We start from the raw sequence: 19509 nt of genomic DNA on the forward strand, positions 1-19509 counted from the left end.
ATGGGCACCGCTTCTGCATTATGGGCACCACTACTGCAGGTGTTGTTATATTTTATATATTAATCCTTAGATGGCCGCCGTACTGCATTTTGGGCACCACTAATGCAGGTGTTGTTATATATTAATCCTTAGATGGGCACCACTACTGCAGCTGTTGTTATATTTTATATATTAATCCTTAAATGGGCACCGCTACTGCATTCTAGGCACCACTACTGCAGGTGTTCAGGGGCAATATAAAGCATTGTGGTTAGTACATTTCAGTTTTCTATTTTTAGTTTTTTTAAGTTTACATTTACCAATGGTGTTGTAATTGTGGAGATGCGATTCATATGCAAATACACACATTAGTTTACTATTTAATTCATTAGTGACAGGTACATAGCAATTCCAATTTGGTAAGTGATAATGTCCTGGATTTTTAAGAGTCCATGTCTACGGCTCAATATATGCGATACACTTGTCCATGAAATTAGTGAAAGTGATAACACGAAGGCCTCGTCTTTGAAGACGTTTGATTTCTGTAAGCTATGAGTAATACGTAAAACCCCAGACGATAACCTTGCTTTTTCTTGCGTTGATGTTGGTCGTAAATAATCGTCCGTTTCGGAATTTTTTCCGACTATGTAATTAAAATTATGATGAAAAAAAAATGCCCTCTCTAATAACATCCATGCTTGGAACACAATTTTCGAGTATGACGTCATGGAAACCCAGGTCCCAAACGTGGTCTTTAATTGGAGGGAGACCTGTATAATTGAACCAAAATACTTTTAAATCAGGATTTTCATAATACAGCAATCATAAATCAGTCAAAAACGTATTACACAATTTAAATCTCTTCCATTTTATTCATTATTAGGTCAATAGCCATTTCTTCGTTCTTTTTTCGTTATTGAGCAGCAATGGCTGTACTATCATTGTGGGTGTAAATGTTAAAAATGCGATTTAAAACACTAAAAATGAAAGACATGCCATACACAAACAAAATCTTTTAAAATTTATAATTTAAAATTAATGGAAGGAATGATGAAACCATGAACCCCTTTGAGCATGTATTTACTTGAATATTCTTGTCTTCAGCTAGCATTTCTGTGACCATTTTGTCATCAACATCACCGAAAAAAAGCTATCGGCGATAGCATGTAGCGATTGTATGGAAACCAAGCTTTATTACTATATTTCATAATAAAAATATCAATTGGGTAATAAAATTTCATCGGTCAATTCCACCTGGTAAAGGTTGCAGTAGTTTCTACTACTTCTCTGCGCGTACCAAATTTATACGCAAGTGGAAAAAAATACTACTACCCAAAGATCGACTACCACACCTCTGCCTACGTAAACCATATGCAAAATGAGTAATTTTATCCTCACAGACCGAAATGGCTAAAGTAGACTGACGATTTGCTGTTCAATAATTATGTAGAGTAAAACAAACACAACATGGTTTATTTTTGGTGACTTCTACTTCTTTCGCTGTTGGACGATTGGAACGCGACTACCAATGGGTTGAGAGGTATTCACAATCATCCACCACCTCGAGAAGCAGAATTCAATACTGCTTTTAAAACCATGGAGGAAATATATTAATATATTATATATATATATAATATATATATATATATAATATATATTATATATTAATATATTTCCTCCATGCTAAAACCATGTTGTATTTGTATACTAGCTGTTTAATGAACTTCCACAATATGGGTTCAGGCAATTTTCTTGTTTGCAGTGTTGGATCCAGGAATTTTAAATAGAGGGGGCCCAGGGAGGAACTTTGAGAGATGGAAGATCTATACCCCAAATGTGGTGGGGCTGAGGTAAAAAAATTACGATTACGTCACCTCTAGGTGGCCGGAAATGGCTTAAAATTTGAATGTAGTTTTCTTTTTTTCTCTCCCAATTTTTTTTTTTAATTGTGAAAAATTTAGGGGGTCCTGGTCAGCTGACCCCCACCCCCCTTGAATCCGCCACTGGTTTGGATATATTAACTGCTTCATTAAATAGCCTATTACACATTTGAACTAGAAATGCTCTTATTATGCTGCGTAGTAAAAGCATAGCCTTCCAATAGTGTGATATTTCTCTGAAAATTGATAAGTAGAAGTTTGAAACCGATCAGCCTTACCAAACTTTACGTATCATGGTAACAAATAATTTACTACAACAGTGACGACAACAACAACAACATTAACAAATATTACAATTGCACGTACATTAGAAATTTTCTTTGGGAATTATGATAGGACATTTGCGTAAATTTCCTGATTATTTAAAAATTATTTATGCAAATGAACAATTGGCATATTCACACACAAGTACTAAAAACAATAGGCTGTCTTCTGATTACCATCTTACACTGTGCAAAGTTTAAAACCAATCGGACTTACCAAACTTTAGTTTTCGAGGTAACTACCCTAAATTACCTGATTAGTGAAATATTAATTATGCAAATGAACAATTAGCATATTCACACACATACCAAAAACAATAGGGTCCCTCTTCTTTATTACCATCTTGCATTGTGCAAAGTTTGAAACCAATCAGACTTACCAAACTTTAGTTATTGAGGTAACAAACAAATAACCAACAACGACAACGGCAAAAACAATAGCCGCCTTGGGGGGGGGGGGTTGGAAGTTAATAACATATTAAGAAAAATGTGCAGTACAGTAGCATATTGCTTTTGCTATCTTGAAATTAAAAACTCTGGTTTTAAAACATCATTTAAATTTTCAAACAATTTCAAATTTCCTTCATCTTTTCAATATATTGCTATTTAAATTATTATATTTTGATTCACAGAGTTCAGTTCAGACTCGCATCACAACAAAACAATTTCAAATTTCCTTCATCTTTTCAATATATTGCTATTTAAATTATTACATTTTGATTCACAGAGTTCAGTTCAGACTCGCATCACAACAAAGAGTAAAAGACTTCTGGTTGGGGACGAGAAGGACAAGCCATCTCCGCTACATTCCCGATGCGCAGTACAACATCCTCTTCCCACCATCTTCCATGAATCTGCAGACTTATTGGCAAACCCTTCTGGCTGAATCCGACCGGAACTACTAAGCACGGATTGCCTATAAAGTTGCCCAAGAACATGTATCTGGTGAGGACAAAAAGAAGATGTTTACAGTGATGGCAGTGTACCTGAATACTGCCCTCAATTATAGAAAATCTTAAAGGTTATAATCAAGACTTCTTAAGCAGTTCCCATGGGAGCAAGAAGCCCAGGACTGCCTATTTTTTTTCTGATGGGGTGCAGTGAAGATCTCTTGATGGGTGTAGCTGACTGGAGCTGAAGCATTCTAGCATGCAAGAGGTGAATTTCACCATCAATTTGATTGTTTGATGCAAGGGGATTGGTTTGGCCTATCAGAGAGGGTGGTTTACTAGAAAAGAAGGGTTCTGCTGAACCACAGAAACCCCTAGTTATGGCATACATGGAAAGTTAGACTAATTTGCAAGAGTGAGACTTTTGTTCTAAAAACCCCTCTCCTAGCAGGTGCCCAGAGAATCTTCCCTCACCCCCCCTGAAATGTCCCCCTGAGAGACCTCGAATGTGCGAGTCTCAAGCCGAATGCTTGAGCTTTGGCGTGTATGGGTAATGGGCCTGTCAGAATATGAGGGATGAATGGTGCCCCCAACATTAGAAGTTCAGACATTGAGGGCTGAGTACAATTATGATTATAAAATACAATATAATAAAGTACTGTATATAACAAATTATGATATGAAGTGTTATTGTTAATTTATTCTTTCTATTTAAACATGATGTTAAATACAAACAAAACTAACAATTTGACACAATACTGTATATTAAAAAAATTCATGTGATAGGTACAGTAGTAATGATATGCTAAGATTCAAGGTATCATTTAAACATATATTTCTTACCTCATTATACCTGTCATAAGGTTTGAGTCAAATAAACCATATTTCAGATCACCAGGCTGGATTTCAGGTGCAGTGAAGGGAGTTCCTAGTGAGGCAAATGTAAATTTACATTCTAAGGATTATTCTTGAGTTGAAAAGTCCATCAAAGTTAATTTAGAGTATGCCTATTTAGGATTGATGCCCCATTATTATTATTACAATTTTTTGTTCACTGACTGATGAACATACAATTTTTATATGTGTAAATATTTCATTTGCTAATTATAAGAATCTAAACTTCAGGCACCAATGGCAAGCCATAGGTCATGTGTTCCTGTACTTCCACATTAATTTGCCTTAATACTTTATGCTGCTACATGACATTCCTCCGACTACAAATACTACATATCAGGGGAGCATCCAATGGGAGATGGGGGAACATTTTTTGCCACTACATTTTTTATTTCAATATATACCAATACCAAGTACTGAAATAAGAAAAAAATATATCAGAAATACATGCCCATTTAAAAACCTTGCCCCATTTGAAAAATTCTGAATCTGCCTCTGCATATGCATCTATTCTACAGGTTAGTTTACATCTGATGTAATACATGAGGTAGTATTTAAGGCTTTACCTGGTGTTATTATTACATCTACTTTTTCATAGATCTCTCTTAGAAACTTGATGGTTCGTGTTCGCTGTTTGTTTGCAAGTATAAAGTCTGTAGCCTTCAGGTCATCCACAGCTGACAAAATGACCCTAGATTCACAAGCCTAAAGCAAAAAAAAAAAAAAACACCATACTCCTCAGTATTACCTAAAGGATTTTTGTTGATATGTATGACTCCAATTCTATATCTAAAGCCATCCTTAAAAAAATCTGTACTTGGTGTCCTTATACTTGTAAATCAGGGGTGGGCATAAAAATGGGTCGGAGGACCAAGGTGAATTTTTTCACCAAGGGCCACACCCAAACTTTGATATTTAGAGTATGTTTCCTAAGGCCTCTATGCACTGCTTTTATACTGCTTTATGCTGAGTTTTAATATTTTACTTACAGATAATCTGTGTCTAGCCATAAAAAACAAGGTGCTAGCCAAAGATGGTTGGTGGGCTGCACACAGAGTTTTTAGTTCGTTTTTACAGGCTGCAGAAAACAAATCACTGTCGGGCCGCATTTGGCCCACATTGTGTTCTAAATAATAATCCCTTTTTAATAATACTTGTTATGTGTTGGCTGGCATAAACCATCATAACTTTAGTGCCTTGTTTAAGCATCATTTTGGCTTTACAGGGTGAGCCATCTCCTGTTAAGTATAACAAGTTATTTGATTATTTTCTTGAACATTTTTTTATCAGCAAATTTAACTATGCTGTTATTAAGACCATCATGTTTACTTACAATTTCATCGTAGTTGTTGATTAAATCCTTTGTTATAGTAGGCTTCATCTCCGCCATGCAAGTGATGGCGTGTGCAATCCTTGTCTCCTCCATCTCGGGTATCTCAATATCAATTACCTTTGCTCCATTTTGCTCCAAATACTTTACAGCTGCAAACAAATAATTATCACAAAAATGTTATACTTCATCATCATCATCATTTATTTACGTCAGCATTTTCCCTCTTACAAAGGGTTTACTGACTGATGCAATGACACCCTCATGTTCTACTTTTTCCTATCTTCAGCATCGTCCTCATTTAGACGAACTTTACAGCTTTTTTTCTTCACCATATCTTTCCATGTAAGCTTTGGCCTTCCTCTTATACCATCCACTTCCATATCCTATGCTCTTCTACTTCATTTTTATAAAATATTATTCTAGTAAAAAACAATATTGATTTAAATTTCACCTTTTTCACATGCACTAAGAACATCTTTATCACAATCCTGAAAGAAATAAATCTATTTTATCAGCAGAAGTAATGCATCATCTAAATATCCAAATTATGACCATGTTAAAATCATTTTCAACCATTATCATCAAGCAGCATTAACACTCAACATAATCGGCATCATCAGCATAATAGCATCATTGTCACAAACAGATCCTTATCAACAGCATTGTCACTAGCAGCATTAACTTCAACAGTATTGTCACCAATAGCATGTCACCTAGTGCATTGTTCCCAGCCACTCATCAACTACAAGATCACAATTGAAAATTGCCACAAACAGCAACGTCTCCAAAAACCTCATCACCAATAACATTGTCACCAACAGAGTATGTGTTTTTAGTAAGTGTCTCTTACTCTAAAGAATCGCCAATCAATGCCAAGCTTGATACTACTTAAATCAGTGTCATCAAAGTTCCAGAGTGTGACTTCTGGCTGGTGTACACTGAACTGGTCAAGTGGATCTGGACCAGCAACAGTTGCTGAAAAAATATAAATTAAACAGTATTTACAATTATTATCTTGACAAAAGTTACCACCAATTTCTTGAAACTGAAAAATTTTACAGTGTATGACTTAAGACTTTGTATATGGAATATATGGAAATGCACTGGGTCCTAGATACATCATTATGGAAACCACAGCCACTACTTACTCCATGAGGCATGCTATCCCAAAACCAGCAATGGCAAAAAATACAGAATTGATGTTTACATATTCTCCACATTGCAAGCTTTAAAATGATAGGTTATTACTGGAATCAACTTACTATTGACAAAGTTATAAGTCTTTTACATATAGCTTCTCTGTACTAAAGTATATAATGCTGCCACATTCTTCTGCAAATTACTCAGATTAACATATTATAGTGACAGTACGTTTTGGAATGGCATGCCTCAAGTGTTTAAACCAGAGGAATTACTGAAAAATATTACAAACACCATCGCAATTCAGCTGATTCATTCATCAGATTTTCTATACGTTTTGCAGTTTAAATATTCATACATCATCACTCTATATCACTATCATATCATATCACAGACATGGCATCTTTGTATTGAATTTTCCAATGTGAGTCTGCCATGCAATTCTCCAAACTGTGATTGAAAGGTAGATGAATGTGATTTATCTAAAGATATCATGAATAACACATTTCGTAGTATTGCAGCCCACTCAAATTGGTGTGTCTACAAGCAATTTTAGAGGCAATAAATAAATTTATTATGGATCACATACCATAAGCTAAGGCTGCATCTCGCACTGAGGTGCAGATGGGCCCACAGTGTAAGCAGGAGTAACACTGTCCTGCTCCGCCATAATAACTTATTCGCCCTAGGGTAGCTTTAAGTCCAACAACACCACAGAACGAAGATGGTATACGAATTGATCCTCCGGCATCGGTTCCAAATGCTACTGGACATAAACCTAATAATAACAACATACAGAGAGAAATAATTTTCTTTATTCACTAAATATAAAATTTGTATGTACAGTCATACGGAACTGTAACAATCTTTTACAAACTCAATAGCAGCCTATTTATAAAGAAAAAACAATATAGAACAAAAGGTGAAAACATATAATTTACAAACAAAACTATAGAGGAAAATTTCTTATAATAACATCAAAATGATAATGCTATATACATTTAATTTTATTTATTCTAAAATTATTACAGACTCAGTTGAATGAGTATTTTTTGACATTAAAATTATCAACTGCAAATAGTTGATATATCTTGATCTTGTTCAGGAGTATTTATCACCTGCGGATACAGCTGCAGCCGAGCCACTAGAGCTTCCTCCGGTATAATGATTAGTGTTATATGGATTCCGCGCTGTTCCATGTAATCTGACAAAAACAAACAAAGATGTATCAGAGTACATTATACAGACCCACAGTCCACAGTGCACACTCATCAAGGTTTGAGGAATTCAGGTTTTAGTCATCAGGATATTCTAGGGATCTGTAGTTTCATACAAGATGAGAAATATACATATCAAAGTTAAATACGAATTGAGGTATAGGGAGATAGTAGAACAATGTTGACTTAATTGAAATATAGCTCAATTTCTTATTGCATACCATACTAATTGGAAATAAATATAAATCAATAATAATAATAACATTAATAAGTAATTCATTCACAAATAGCACCCTCAATGGTCAACATGCTTCTTCACAAGGCATCCTCATCAATTCACTTTTTATCACCTAAAACAAACATATCCTCCTGAAAGTCACACGAGTATACTGCAGAACTAGGTCAAAATTACTCTTATTGGACACAGTGCTACCAGCCAATGGTCATCTGTTAACGCACTGTACTGAAATGAAGTGAACCTTAGCACATTGGAATTTCTCTTCCACAGAATAGAGTATATCTGCACAGTATACTCAACAGTACAGGAAGTTTTGAATTGTATGCAAAATCCAATAACTCTTTTACTTGATAAAAAGATTGATTTTTTCAGATATTCTGATTCATTTAACATTAAGCTCTGTCCAAACTATCAAATTTCATTTGACAAAAACATGTGACATGCCTAAATATGGTCATGATGACATCACATCATGACCATATATAAGCATATTATGACTATACAGTATATAGCCATACAACAGTTTTTTTTTTTTTAAATAAGTGTGAACAAAGCTTTAGACTAATCTAAGGCTGCAACAAATAACAATTTGGGGCACCTACTTTCCTGGGTTACATCCCGTTGTGCCAAGCCCAAACTCATGCATATTGGTCATCCCAATGATGATAGCTCCAGCTTCTCTCATTTTAGCAACAACTGTGGCGTCCTGTGTGCTTTCTTCTCTACCTAAAATATCACTTCCTGCTCGTCTGTGGTATGGCACCTACATGCAAATAATACGAAATAGAAAATATCATGTACTGTACTGAAAATCAAATTCCACAGCTAATGATCAAATGCAATAGCGTGGAGAAAGCTGTAGTTTCTGATTATTAAGGAGGATGACAACTTAGGCTATGTTCACACACACGGCGTAAGACTGGCGTAGCTTACGCCAGGCGTAAGCTAATTCACGGATTAAAATTCCAAAGTGTACACACTAACGGTGTTTGCTATATTAACGCTGGCGTTAAACTAGTAGTAATATAGGGGAATAGTTTTAAGTTTTAAATAATGTACGGGTTCTTAACTGTAGTAAAATTAACAGTGCATCAGTAAAACTTTTAAATCTGTGAATTGTTTCGAAGTGAACTTATGATTAGGCCTATTGTATTTTAAATGAACAATTTTACTTTGATTTTTCAGCTAGCATTGTTGGTGTTGCAGGTTTTAATAGACGGTCTAAATAGGTTAAAATATCACAATCAACAAAGCATATACATTATAACTAAGTAAAGTGCAATAGAAAAAGAACCCCTTACCATTTCATTTATAGAGAGCACCGGAAAGAGACCAAAGTAGCTAATATATTGCAATCGTGATTGGTCAATCTCTTGAAATGAGGTGAAATCATTCAAGCATCACTGGCGTTAGCTCAGTGGCGTTAGCTAATCTGGGGTCTACAGGTAGCGTTAATAACGCCAAGGACGTGGCGTAGTGAGTGGCTTTAACAATGCCACTGCCTAGTTCACACACAAAGGCGTACGCTACACCATGCTTAAGCCAGCCTTACGCCGTGTGTGTGAACATAGCCATAGGGTGTGTTTCTGCTGAATAACACCAAAAACATGTGTTTTTTATAAACGGCTAAATTCCTTCTGAATGTGCTTCTAGTGAAAAGTGCAACTAATAAAAACACGGTAATGCGAGCATTGGCAGGTGGGCTGAGCTTAAATGACAGTCACTAACGGAAGTTGAGGCTGACCTCCAGAAAAACACATTTTTTAATAACCGTTTAAAAACATGTGTTTTTTTGCTCAGCAGAAATAGGCCCTTACTCACTTTTGTCTTACAATAATGCAATTACTTCCTTTAAAAACACTCATGAAGGGTGTATTTATACTTTGTTTGGGTTGTGCATCAAATTTTGCACCAATTTATCCAATGGACTACGCTATATATTCATTACTATATTAGTAATTGGATTATTATGATAGTAACTGGGTTCTCTATGAAATGCAATTCATCTATACTTACACAATGCAACTCATTTTTAAATGCAATAGGAACACCATCAAATACAGACAAATAACTCCCTTCATTGTATCTATCGGTTGATTCTTTTGCCATCTGTTAAAAAAATAATGGAAAATATTTGACAGTAACCCTAACAACAAAGCCAAGAGTGATGATGACGATAAAAATGATGATGATGTGAATGATATTGATAACGATGATGATGAAAATGATGATGATGATGATGATGAGAATAATGATGATGATGATGAGAATAATGGTAGTGGTTTTAATTATAATCCAAAAACTCCTTGAAAAATTAGGTGGACAAGAATATTTGATCAAAAATATAACTATGATTGATTGATTGATAAACTGATTGCTATGTGACATACCCGTCTAATTTCAAATGTATTGTACTCAACGATGGCTCTCAGTTTTGGCTCTCGTGCTTCCGACGCTTTGATAGCTTCAATGGCATCCTCTGCAACTTCGGCAGGAGTCACTTCACCAGATCTTAAAAAGAATCAAATTGAATTTATTATTTATAATAATGATAATAAAAAACGGACATTTATTATGCGCCAGTATTTATAATATTAACAATAATCATTACAAAATAATAAATATAACAATATCAACAGTAACAATAAAAATACTAATATTAATAATAATATAATAATAGTATTACAATAATAATAATAATATAATAACAATAAAATAATAATAATAATAATATAAAAATAAAATAATAATAATACTATTCAATAATATATTAAAAATATATAACATCAAAATCAAATAAAATTGTTTACAAATGTTTTTACAAGTATGCTTGATGAAATTCAGAAACAGAGTAATAGGTAAATTCTTTTCTGGATTTCTTGCGTCGCTTCAAGATCAAGTTATCTGTGGTACACTTCTCATTCACTGCGGCAGGGGGTCCACAAAATGGAAAGCTAGGCTGGTAAGTAGGCACATCATCTAGGTGTAAGCCTTGGAACAGGTTCATATTAGTTTGGCTGTCAAAACAATAATTACAACAATAACGATTGCTTTCCCTGTGAATACATTATAAATCCTATATCATTGTCATTCTATTATTATCATTATTAATTTGTTAATATTGTAAAAACAATTTGGTTTTTGTATCTCATTTAAACATTTCTTATCATCAGACATTCACAATCTGCAGAAAAAATGATAAACAGGGACCACTCAAAAATAAATATGAGTACAGATTTTAGAGTGCCATCCCTGTTATCTCATTAACAGTACTTGGACCTTGTACTGTTTGTATAATATTTCTCTGAACTTTTAATATTCATTTCTAAGCACAGTACCTTATTGTAATTAAAAGTTACTAAACAGAACCATAATATTATACTCATTTGCAATAGCACTGTTTAAGAAAATTCTGAATAATTACACATAAAAAACAAAGTTACATCACCTTTCAAAATGGTAGGCCTACAATTGATATTGATGTTTTCATTATGATTACAAAAATAAAATTACAAAAAGTATAACCAATTATTGGTTCAGTGAGATGATTTGATTATTTACAGGCTAGTTTAAAAAATAATTTGTATGCAACACCAAAAAAATGTATTAAAGCCAGCCTCCAAAGGAAAACCTTTTGATATGTTGTACAACTGTCTTTTTTAAGACACACAAAGCATATTTGACAAAAATCTTGGGAGAGACTAATGAGATACATATTTTTGAATATCTAATAACGGGATGTAGCAACCCTTTTTCCAACTCAAGAGCAGGGCTTTAAAAAAGTTTTGAAAAATATATTTGCCTATCTACTGAAGTGGAAAGTTTAAGATGTTTTAAAGAGTTACCTCAGGGTGATGGATGATGTTAAACTCCCTATAAGCTGCAAGATATAAACAATAAAGATTTTTTATAACTATACATATCACAATCTATAATCTTGACCAAAAAGGGTTATCCATTCGGGGAGCTGCCATTCAGTGGGTATATGTAGCATGCAGGAATCTGAGTAGAGTATATATAGACCACACATGATGTTAAAGAGTAGGAAGCATTATACCCTATTCAGACTACACTTTCTTGCGATCAGTTGCGATGTAATCGGCGGTAATCCAAAACTGATTACTCCCAATCGCAATGAACGAACGCATTCAGACCAACACAAGCAAACTTTACATTCTAGGGCCTAGGGCTTCATTGTCTAGGCCTATGTTGCCTGACCTAAGCCAAACAGTGCCTGTGGAATTCGTTGTGATTCGTTGCGATCAGATTCCGTGGTAATAGGGAGTAATAAAGATTGTAGCACCCAATCGCAACGGGTAACAATTGCGATATCGATTACATATCGACTACTATTGGTGAGCTTTCACACACGATTTTACTTTGCGATTGGGTGTTGCAATTGCTACAACCGATCGCAATGCAATGCTAGTCTGAATGGGGTATTAGAGATCAATGTTGCATTGCAATCAATGAATGTAATAAAGTTTATTTTCCAGCTTAACTAAAGTTATTTATGTATTTAACAAATATTTCAATTTTTAAGAATGCATGGCATGCCCTCATATTATGAAAAAGGAATATCACACTTGGCCACAAGATGGGCAAGGAAAGCTGGTGCTCCTTGAAACTTCACTACATCATGTTAATCTTTCAGTTACAAGTTCTTCACAATCGGAGCTAAATATATACTATTAATCAATATCCACAAAATAATATCTGAAGTAATGTACTGTATAAGTTTGAAATGCAACATTAGTGAAGACTTTTTTATACCTTGTTCATCGAAACCCACTGCCTGCCAGTAATGATTACAAATAAAAATAAAATTTTATTTTTGGCCAATAGGCGCACCCGCCACTACAATAAAATGAAAATTTCAGAAAAAAATTTAAGTTTTTATATATTTTTACCTGGATTTTCCACTGGATGTTTTTGGCCATTTTATATTAATAATAATAATAATAATAGATGGATTTATATAGCGCAAATAAACAAGGTTTCTATGCGCTAGACAATAATAAAGTCAAGAACACAAAGAAAAAAGCCGGGAAAAAAAACAAAAAACACCAAGCTAGCACCCAAACCGAAGTATGGGGTTACACCATCACCGCCAACCGGAGATCTAAATAAATTAGAAAACAAAATAATATTTTTTTCCTCCCACCTCTGACGATCTATAAAAAAAAAGTTCGCAAAACAAGGTATAAAAAAAAGTCTTGCCTTTAGTTCTAGAGAATATTTGCAAGAACTTACAGAATTAGATAAGGTTGTTAAAAACTTTAAAGTCCATCCAGAAGCTCTTGGCAATACCTACAAAAATGTAATCAAAATAAACACATGAAGAAATTGTCCGTATGTTCTGTTGATTCAAAAGACAGATGTGCGGGCCAATAATCACGATGCCAACTTATATTATAATAACAGTTTCACATAGTAAATATTTTTGTATTATGTTATTATTAGTTAGAGAGAGCAGCTTAGCTCAGTCGGCTAATCTGGTGGTAGCCGCTGTGTGTGCGCTGAAATGTGGAGATCTCTAGGTCCATGGTTCAATTCCCATTGCTGCCTCTCATTGTGTTTTCGATGGCTGAAATACAAGTTACAATAGCGCAACGTCTTTTGGATGAGACATTTAATCTGTTTGCTCCCATGTGCATTATGGCCCATGTGCACGTTAAAAAACGCAGTACAGTCTTCGGAAAAGAGTAGCGGATTGTCTCCGGTGTACTGCCCAATCACCATCAGAAGGACCCCACTGGAAATAAGTATTCTTCTAGACTTTCGTGGGCTATCCTTGGTGTTTGCACCAATAAATCCAGTTATTATAGATTTAATAAAGTGCTTCTTACAAAATGCTGTAAAAAGTTGTTAAAATACATATATACGGTAGATTGTAAAAAAAAGAGCAGCAACAAAAATTTAAACATGTATTAAATTTAATTACTTCATAAACATGGAGGAATAACTAATAATTGAGAATGTAATGCCTAGGCCCCAGATCCGGCCAATCGGCTTAAACCATAAAGAAAATACTGTAGATGCTTAAACGAGCTTAAAATATTTTTGCATGCAGAAAAAGGCTCATCCTACCGCTCTCTGAATATTGTAGTCACGGCCACATGGCTCACCAACAGGCCTTTCCTCGATAGGTCTTCGTTTAGTTTTACTTCTTCGAATGCCAAGGAACCATACTGATGTCATGAGAAGACATGTTGATGTAATAACTATAGAAATCTGGACATAGTTTTCCATGTCAAATTTCTGCAGAGCTTTGATAAGAAATCTTAAGCATAGGTATATTAAAAGCCTAAGCCTACGTGCACATAAGCTCCAGCAGCACAAAAAAAAAAACAAAAGTGGAAGGTGAAACCAAAGGTCAAACCGGACCGGCGACTTACTAGATTGTGAATGGTTCTTGGCTAGATAGCTCCGCCCACTTTTCTAAACGCATGAATGCACACACAACTGTGCATTTGTAAACGTACGTACCTGGCGAAGATTGCAAACAATGGCGGTATCTTCAAGAAGTGCCTATGAACTAATTGATCAGTGTTCCAGCCCAGTAGTTAATCGATCATCGATAACATCAGTTAAAGTAGGAAAACATTTTGTTAATGTTGTCGGTAATGGAAACACACTAATATATTTTTACAAACAGAAGAAACGCATGGTATGTATATTGTTATATAGTTTTGGTGGTGGTAGGCCTAGGCCCTACTATAGGCCTAGCCTGCCACGTCTAGGCATTGCCTTATACTCTCTCTAACTAGCTAGCCTACTAGGCACCTACCAAGGCCTAGGCTAGGAGGAGGAGGAGTCGAGCAGTAGTAGGCTAGGCCTATCTAGGCCCAGAGGAGCTGTGTTAGTAACCGATCCTTAGTGATAGTATAACAATAAATTTTTTGACACTTTGATCAAATTTCTTAGAGCCTGTGATTAATATTTCAAAATGTAAATGTTGTTATTGTTGTGCAAGCAGGGTTTAGTGTCATGAATTATATCTGTGCACTATATTATTATATAAATTATAACTACCTTTTCCTATATAATTTCAGGTCATATATAAGTTGCCAGGGAAACTGCTATGTTGTTGTATTGCAATTATAAACAAGAAAAAAACATTAATTTGTGGATTAGAAGATGGAAAAATATGTGCAATCAATCTGAAGGATGTAATCAAACACAAAAAGAGGTAGGTAACTTCCAGTAATAACTGTTAGTTCCTCTGGTATAAGCCCCTTGTTATGGTATTTCTAATAGTAATTAAATTTACTTTTTTATTATTTTTCAAAACAGGAAGCATGTTGTCAAGTCTGATTCAAGTGAGGACATATTTGCTGGACTTCTAGAATGTGAAACAGCACCCTGTGTGCCAGAAACAAACAGTTCAAACTCAGACGATGTTCTGGAATTAGATGAGAACTCTGTTGTGTTGAAGGTTAAGAACCTTGTCGAATTATTAATTATTGGGAGTTATTTATTCACTGCATCTACTGAAGGAGATACAATATTAATATCACCATTCCAACTGAAGGCAACACCTGATGACATGAAGGAAAAGAAAGACTCATCCTGTATATATTTTGAAAAATTACATGGGTCTGAAAGGATATTTAAATATCAGAGTTCACCATCCATTGATATGCATCAGTGCACAAAGATGTACTGTGTTGTATCAGAAACCATAGCAACTGCTCATCAATTTCACAAAGCAGTTGTTATTAAAGATGAACTATTCAATGAAATTTTTGGTACGGAATACAACATTCTGGAATCTTGTATGATCCTCGTAGGCTTTCCTGATGGTGCAATTTTCACTTTGCCGTTTAAAGATGTCGGCAATTTTACAAAAGCGCAAGTGTCAACTGGAAATTGCTTGTATAATATACGGCAGCCATTAGCTTCAATTTGTGCAATAATAAGGGACAATACACATAAACAACAAGTAGGAGATACTCTGGTACTTTTAGGAAAAGAAGGAAAGCTACTTCTGATTGGGCTAAAAAAAGATGATGTGACATTGAGGACAGTATTCAAGGAATGCTATGTTCAGGAGCCTGTGCAGGCAGCAGTGCAAATCACATCATCCATGTTACTGTACTCTACCAGGAAAGAATTACTACAACTCCACTTTAACTCCCAGGAGTCAGACCGGGAGATAATATCGGATAGTTTTTCATTATATGATCTTGGAATTACGCAAGTGGTGGCACTTTCTGAGATGTACTATGACCGAAGTGAAGGTAATTCGAGAATTGTCCTTCCTGCCAAGGCTCAAATCACTGAAATCGTGATTACAACCTGACCATAACTTGACAGGTTGTGAAATACAGTACAGATTTTATTGATTTTTTGTTATACTTGTCAGTTTTTTAAATTGTCTGAACTCTTTTTATTGCTTATTTCAGATGACGCAAACATTGGAAACGTTTTTGTGCTTACATCCGGAGGGAAGATTGGGAATGTCCAGAATCCTGATGGAATAGTGAGCACAACCTGTCCTGATTCAGCTGGTTCAACAGGGGAAAAAATTCAAGGGCTACTGTTAGCCATTAATAACCTAGCAGCAGAGATGGAGGCAATTAAAAATAACTCTCACATACATAATACTATACTACTTGAGTTAAATAAAGCATGCCATGTTGCCAGTGAACTAACATCACCCAATAAAATACATTCCTCCTTACTATGTGATGCCAACTTACAGGTTGATGCTCAGGGTACCAGCAAACAATTGAGTGTCATCTGCAGTGTAGCCAATCAGAATACATTTACAATGAGCTTTGGTTGGTCCTTCCATATTATGATAATCGGAGAACACGATTGGTTCTCACATAGTAATCAACCACATGCTGTAATATGTAAATCAATTCCATTGAGTGTATTCCATCCAGGTGAGAGACGAGAACTAAAGGTGAATTTGACAGTTGCGAACATCTGTCTTCCGATTGACATTACCTCAGCAGTTCATTTTGATGCTTCAAATTTGGTAGAAAAACTTAATCTGAAAGAAACCGTGGTAACAGAAATTAATCTCCATAATAGCAGTATCATCGTACCAGTAACCAGTTTGCACTTTGACATACTCGATGTTTTAAAACCAATGACGTTGCCAGTAGCAGGGAACTCTTTCAATACCACCACCACCGGTCTTTTTCAACCTAAATATGGTTCACCCAAGGCTAGTGCTGGAACAGTTGGCTGGATGATGGAGTCTCTACAGTCGCTTGCAAAATTTAAACCGCCAGCTAAAGAACCTGTAATATCTGATAATCTGACAATCAATCTACGTTTCAAAACCATTAATATTTGCCACTTAATTGATTCAAAAGGTAATTTTAGCTTTTTTTTGTGTGTAATGGCAATCTAATGTTGGTGTAACACATTGCAATTTTTGCTTACTACAAGCTGCACTAAGCACTTAGATTAAAATCATCTGGTGCGCGGGTATTTGGGCAAAGTGTGAGGTATTATGCAGCGGCAGTTTGGCGCAGCGGTTGAGGTTTGGTCCTTCAATCGTAAGGTTGGGTTTTCGCTTGTGTCCTTGGGCCAGGCACTTTAGCTACATTGTTTCAGTCCGTAACATGTTCAAAAAATTGTAGTTGTAAGTGTAATAGCAAGATTGCAACGTGTGAGACTGGCTTAATGTGTAGATTTTATTTCATAATACGTTTGCTGTAAACTGAGATCACGACGCGCACGCGCAGACAACAGACGCTCCATTACGACAAAGCCTGAAGTAGCAGTAACCACTTACTATCGCCATCTGGTACTGTTAGGCATTTGTAATGAGCCTCTTCCTTGAAATTATAAAGCGCACTTCTTTTCCCTGGGCATTGGGTCCACATGCTTTAAGGAGCAGGCAACCCCACCAGGTACCCCTTTAGACTCCTGGGTGGAGAGAAGCAATGCACAAGTGTCTTGCTCAAGGACAAGCGAAATACACAGTGAGGGATTAAACCCCAACCTCGAGAGTGAGAAACTATTACCGCTCTGCCAAACTGCTTCAACAGTATCTATACAGTAATTACTTTATATGTGAAAATAGAAACCAAAACCAGACTGTTTTAATATAAAATGTGTCTCCTTTTTCAGATGGCTTAAATTATGAAAAGTTTTTCCGGTGGCTTTTACCCTCCGCAACGAATCACCTTCCATCTGGAGCACTTACCAATCAGGTAGCCATGTCAGTGATTAGCCCTGAAGGATATCAAGTGACGTTTACCTTGTCAATCAAAGAAGAAACAACAATCACGTTACAAACAAAGCACATCCAGGCCGTATGCCAAGTTGTGATGGCAGTTCACTTGAAAATGAAGGTGGGTAATTTGTCAGTTTTAATACTCTAAAAAAATTAATAAAAGAATATGGTTTTCTTGCCAATAAACAGATATGATGCTTAAGTAATATAATTCCTCTAATCTTTGAAAGAATTGTATACCATGATTTAATTTATCACTAATTTTCAAAATTTACAGAATGTTCACATTGGTCAAGACAATTGGTTTATTGATTTTACTTTATTTATTTTAGAATTGCTTACAAAGAATTCAAAACCAAGATTTCATCTTAGAAGAGATTCATGAGAGGGTTAAAAATCTGAAGGTATGTTTTTAAATTTTCCATTAACAATTTATAATCTTATGTACACAAGCTGAGGCATGTTAGTAGATGGTCATAGTCTCCCATTAATTACTGTTAGTTTGTATTTTTATAGAGCGCCTATTCCTTTAGGTTGCAAAGCGTTCTGTTTTTCCCTGGTCATTGAGTCCACATAAGTGTTGCTGCTGGTAATCAGCGCAGGAGCAGGCAACCCCACCAGGTACCCATTTAGACTCCTGGGTGGAGAGAAGCAATGCAGATGAAGTGCCTTGCTCAAGGACACAAGCAAAAAAATTCACAGCGAAGGATTGCAACCCCGACCTTGAGAAACTAAACCGTTCCCACTGCGCCAAACCGCTTCCACCGCTTGTAAGAGCAAAGTTTTTATTATTGTTGTTAGTGTATCATCTTTAAGGACAGTTTTTAAATGTTTCATTTTAATGGTATTTTCTGTATTTTTATAATAGGAAATTTGTGACACACTTGAAGAATACAAATCTACAAGGCCATCGAGTAGTAATGTACAGGCTCCAAGTCAACACGATATCCAGGAATTGATGCAGATATATATAAAGGCCAGAAGTCACCTGACGTAAAAAACCTAATTGCCATTATGTACTAATGCACATGCATAGGTCAACATGAGCTCCATGAACTTATTCAGGTATAATAAATGCTAGAAGTCACCTGATGTGAAAGACCAATCCAAATCCAATGCGAACAACCTGCGTAATATTTTTCTTACTAAATTTCCCAAGATACATGGCAAGTTTAAACAACTGAACATTGCCTAGAGAGAACCACCAGGTTTTTATTATGTGAACAGTGACAGTCTCGTAACTATCCAGGACTTGACAAAACACTGTTAGATGGCAATAAAAAATAATATGTTTAGTTTGACTAATGTTTTAAAATAAGAGTTTTATTTAAAGATTGAAACACATTAGTTTTTGCTGATTTAAAGACTCGGGAGACCCAGGGTGTGGAAGTAAAATTCATGGAGAATTTGTCGT

General features: G+C 35.4%; 2 protein-coding genes across 2 annotated transcripts; one reads left to right on the forward strand and one right to left on the reverse strand.

Moving 5' to 3' along the window:
- Positions 1 to 823: 823 nt before the first annotated feature.
- LOC117112758 (fatty acid amide hydrolase-like) lies at positions 824 to 14271 on the reverse strand. The gene is made up of 15 exons (XM_033255916.1): positions 13985 to 14271; positions 13148 to 13204; positions 11740 to 11774; positions 10717 to 10911; positions 10285 to 10405; positions 9911 to 10003; positions 8497 to 8657; positions 7558 to 7643; positions 7029 to 7217; positions 6150 to 6274; positions 5751 to 5787; positions 5300 to 5448; positions 4533 to 4671; positions 3916 to 4000; positions 824 to 3124 (listed from the first exon to the last, which is right to left on the reverse strand). The coding sequence occupies exons 1-15, from the start codon at positions 14144 to 14146 to the stop codon at positions 2929 to 2931; spliced, it is 1830 nt and encodes a 609-aa protein (XP_033111807.1). The 5' UTR covers positions 14147 to 14271; the 3' UTR covers positions 824 to 2928.
- Positions 14272 to 14383: 112 nt separating this feature from the next.
- Positions 14384 to 19164, forward strand: LOC117112757. The gene is made up of 7 exons (XM_033255915.1): positions 14384 to 14564; positions 14950 to 15086; positions 15191 to 16137; positions 16303 to 17226; positions 17990 to 18213; positions 18428 to 18499; positions 18964 to 19164. Exons 1-7 carry the CDS (start codon positions 14403 to 14405, stop codon positions 19090 to 19092), a joined length of 2595 nt encoding a protein of 864 aa, XP_033111806.1. The 5' UTR covers positions 14384 to 14402; the 3' UTR covers positions 19093 to 19164.
- The last annotated feature ends 345 nt before the right edge of the window (positions 19165 to 19509 follow it).

Source organism: Anneissia japonica, unplaced genomic scaffold, assembly GCF_011630105.1.
Source record: "Anneissia japonica isolate Jap-2015-1 unplaced genomic scaffold, ASM1163010v1 scaffold287809_len330493_cov202, whole genome shotgun sequence".
NCBI classification, from domain to species: Eukaryota; Metazoa; Echinodermata; class Crinoidea; order Comatulida; family Comatulidae; genus Anneissia; species Anneissia japonica.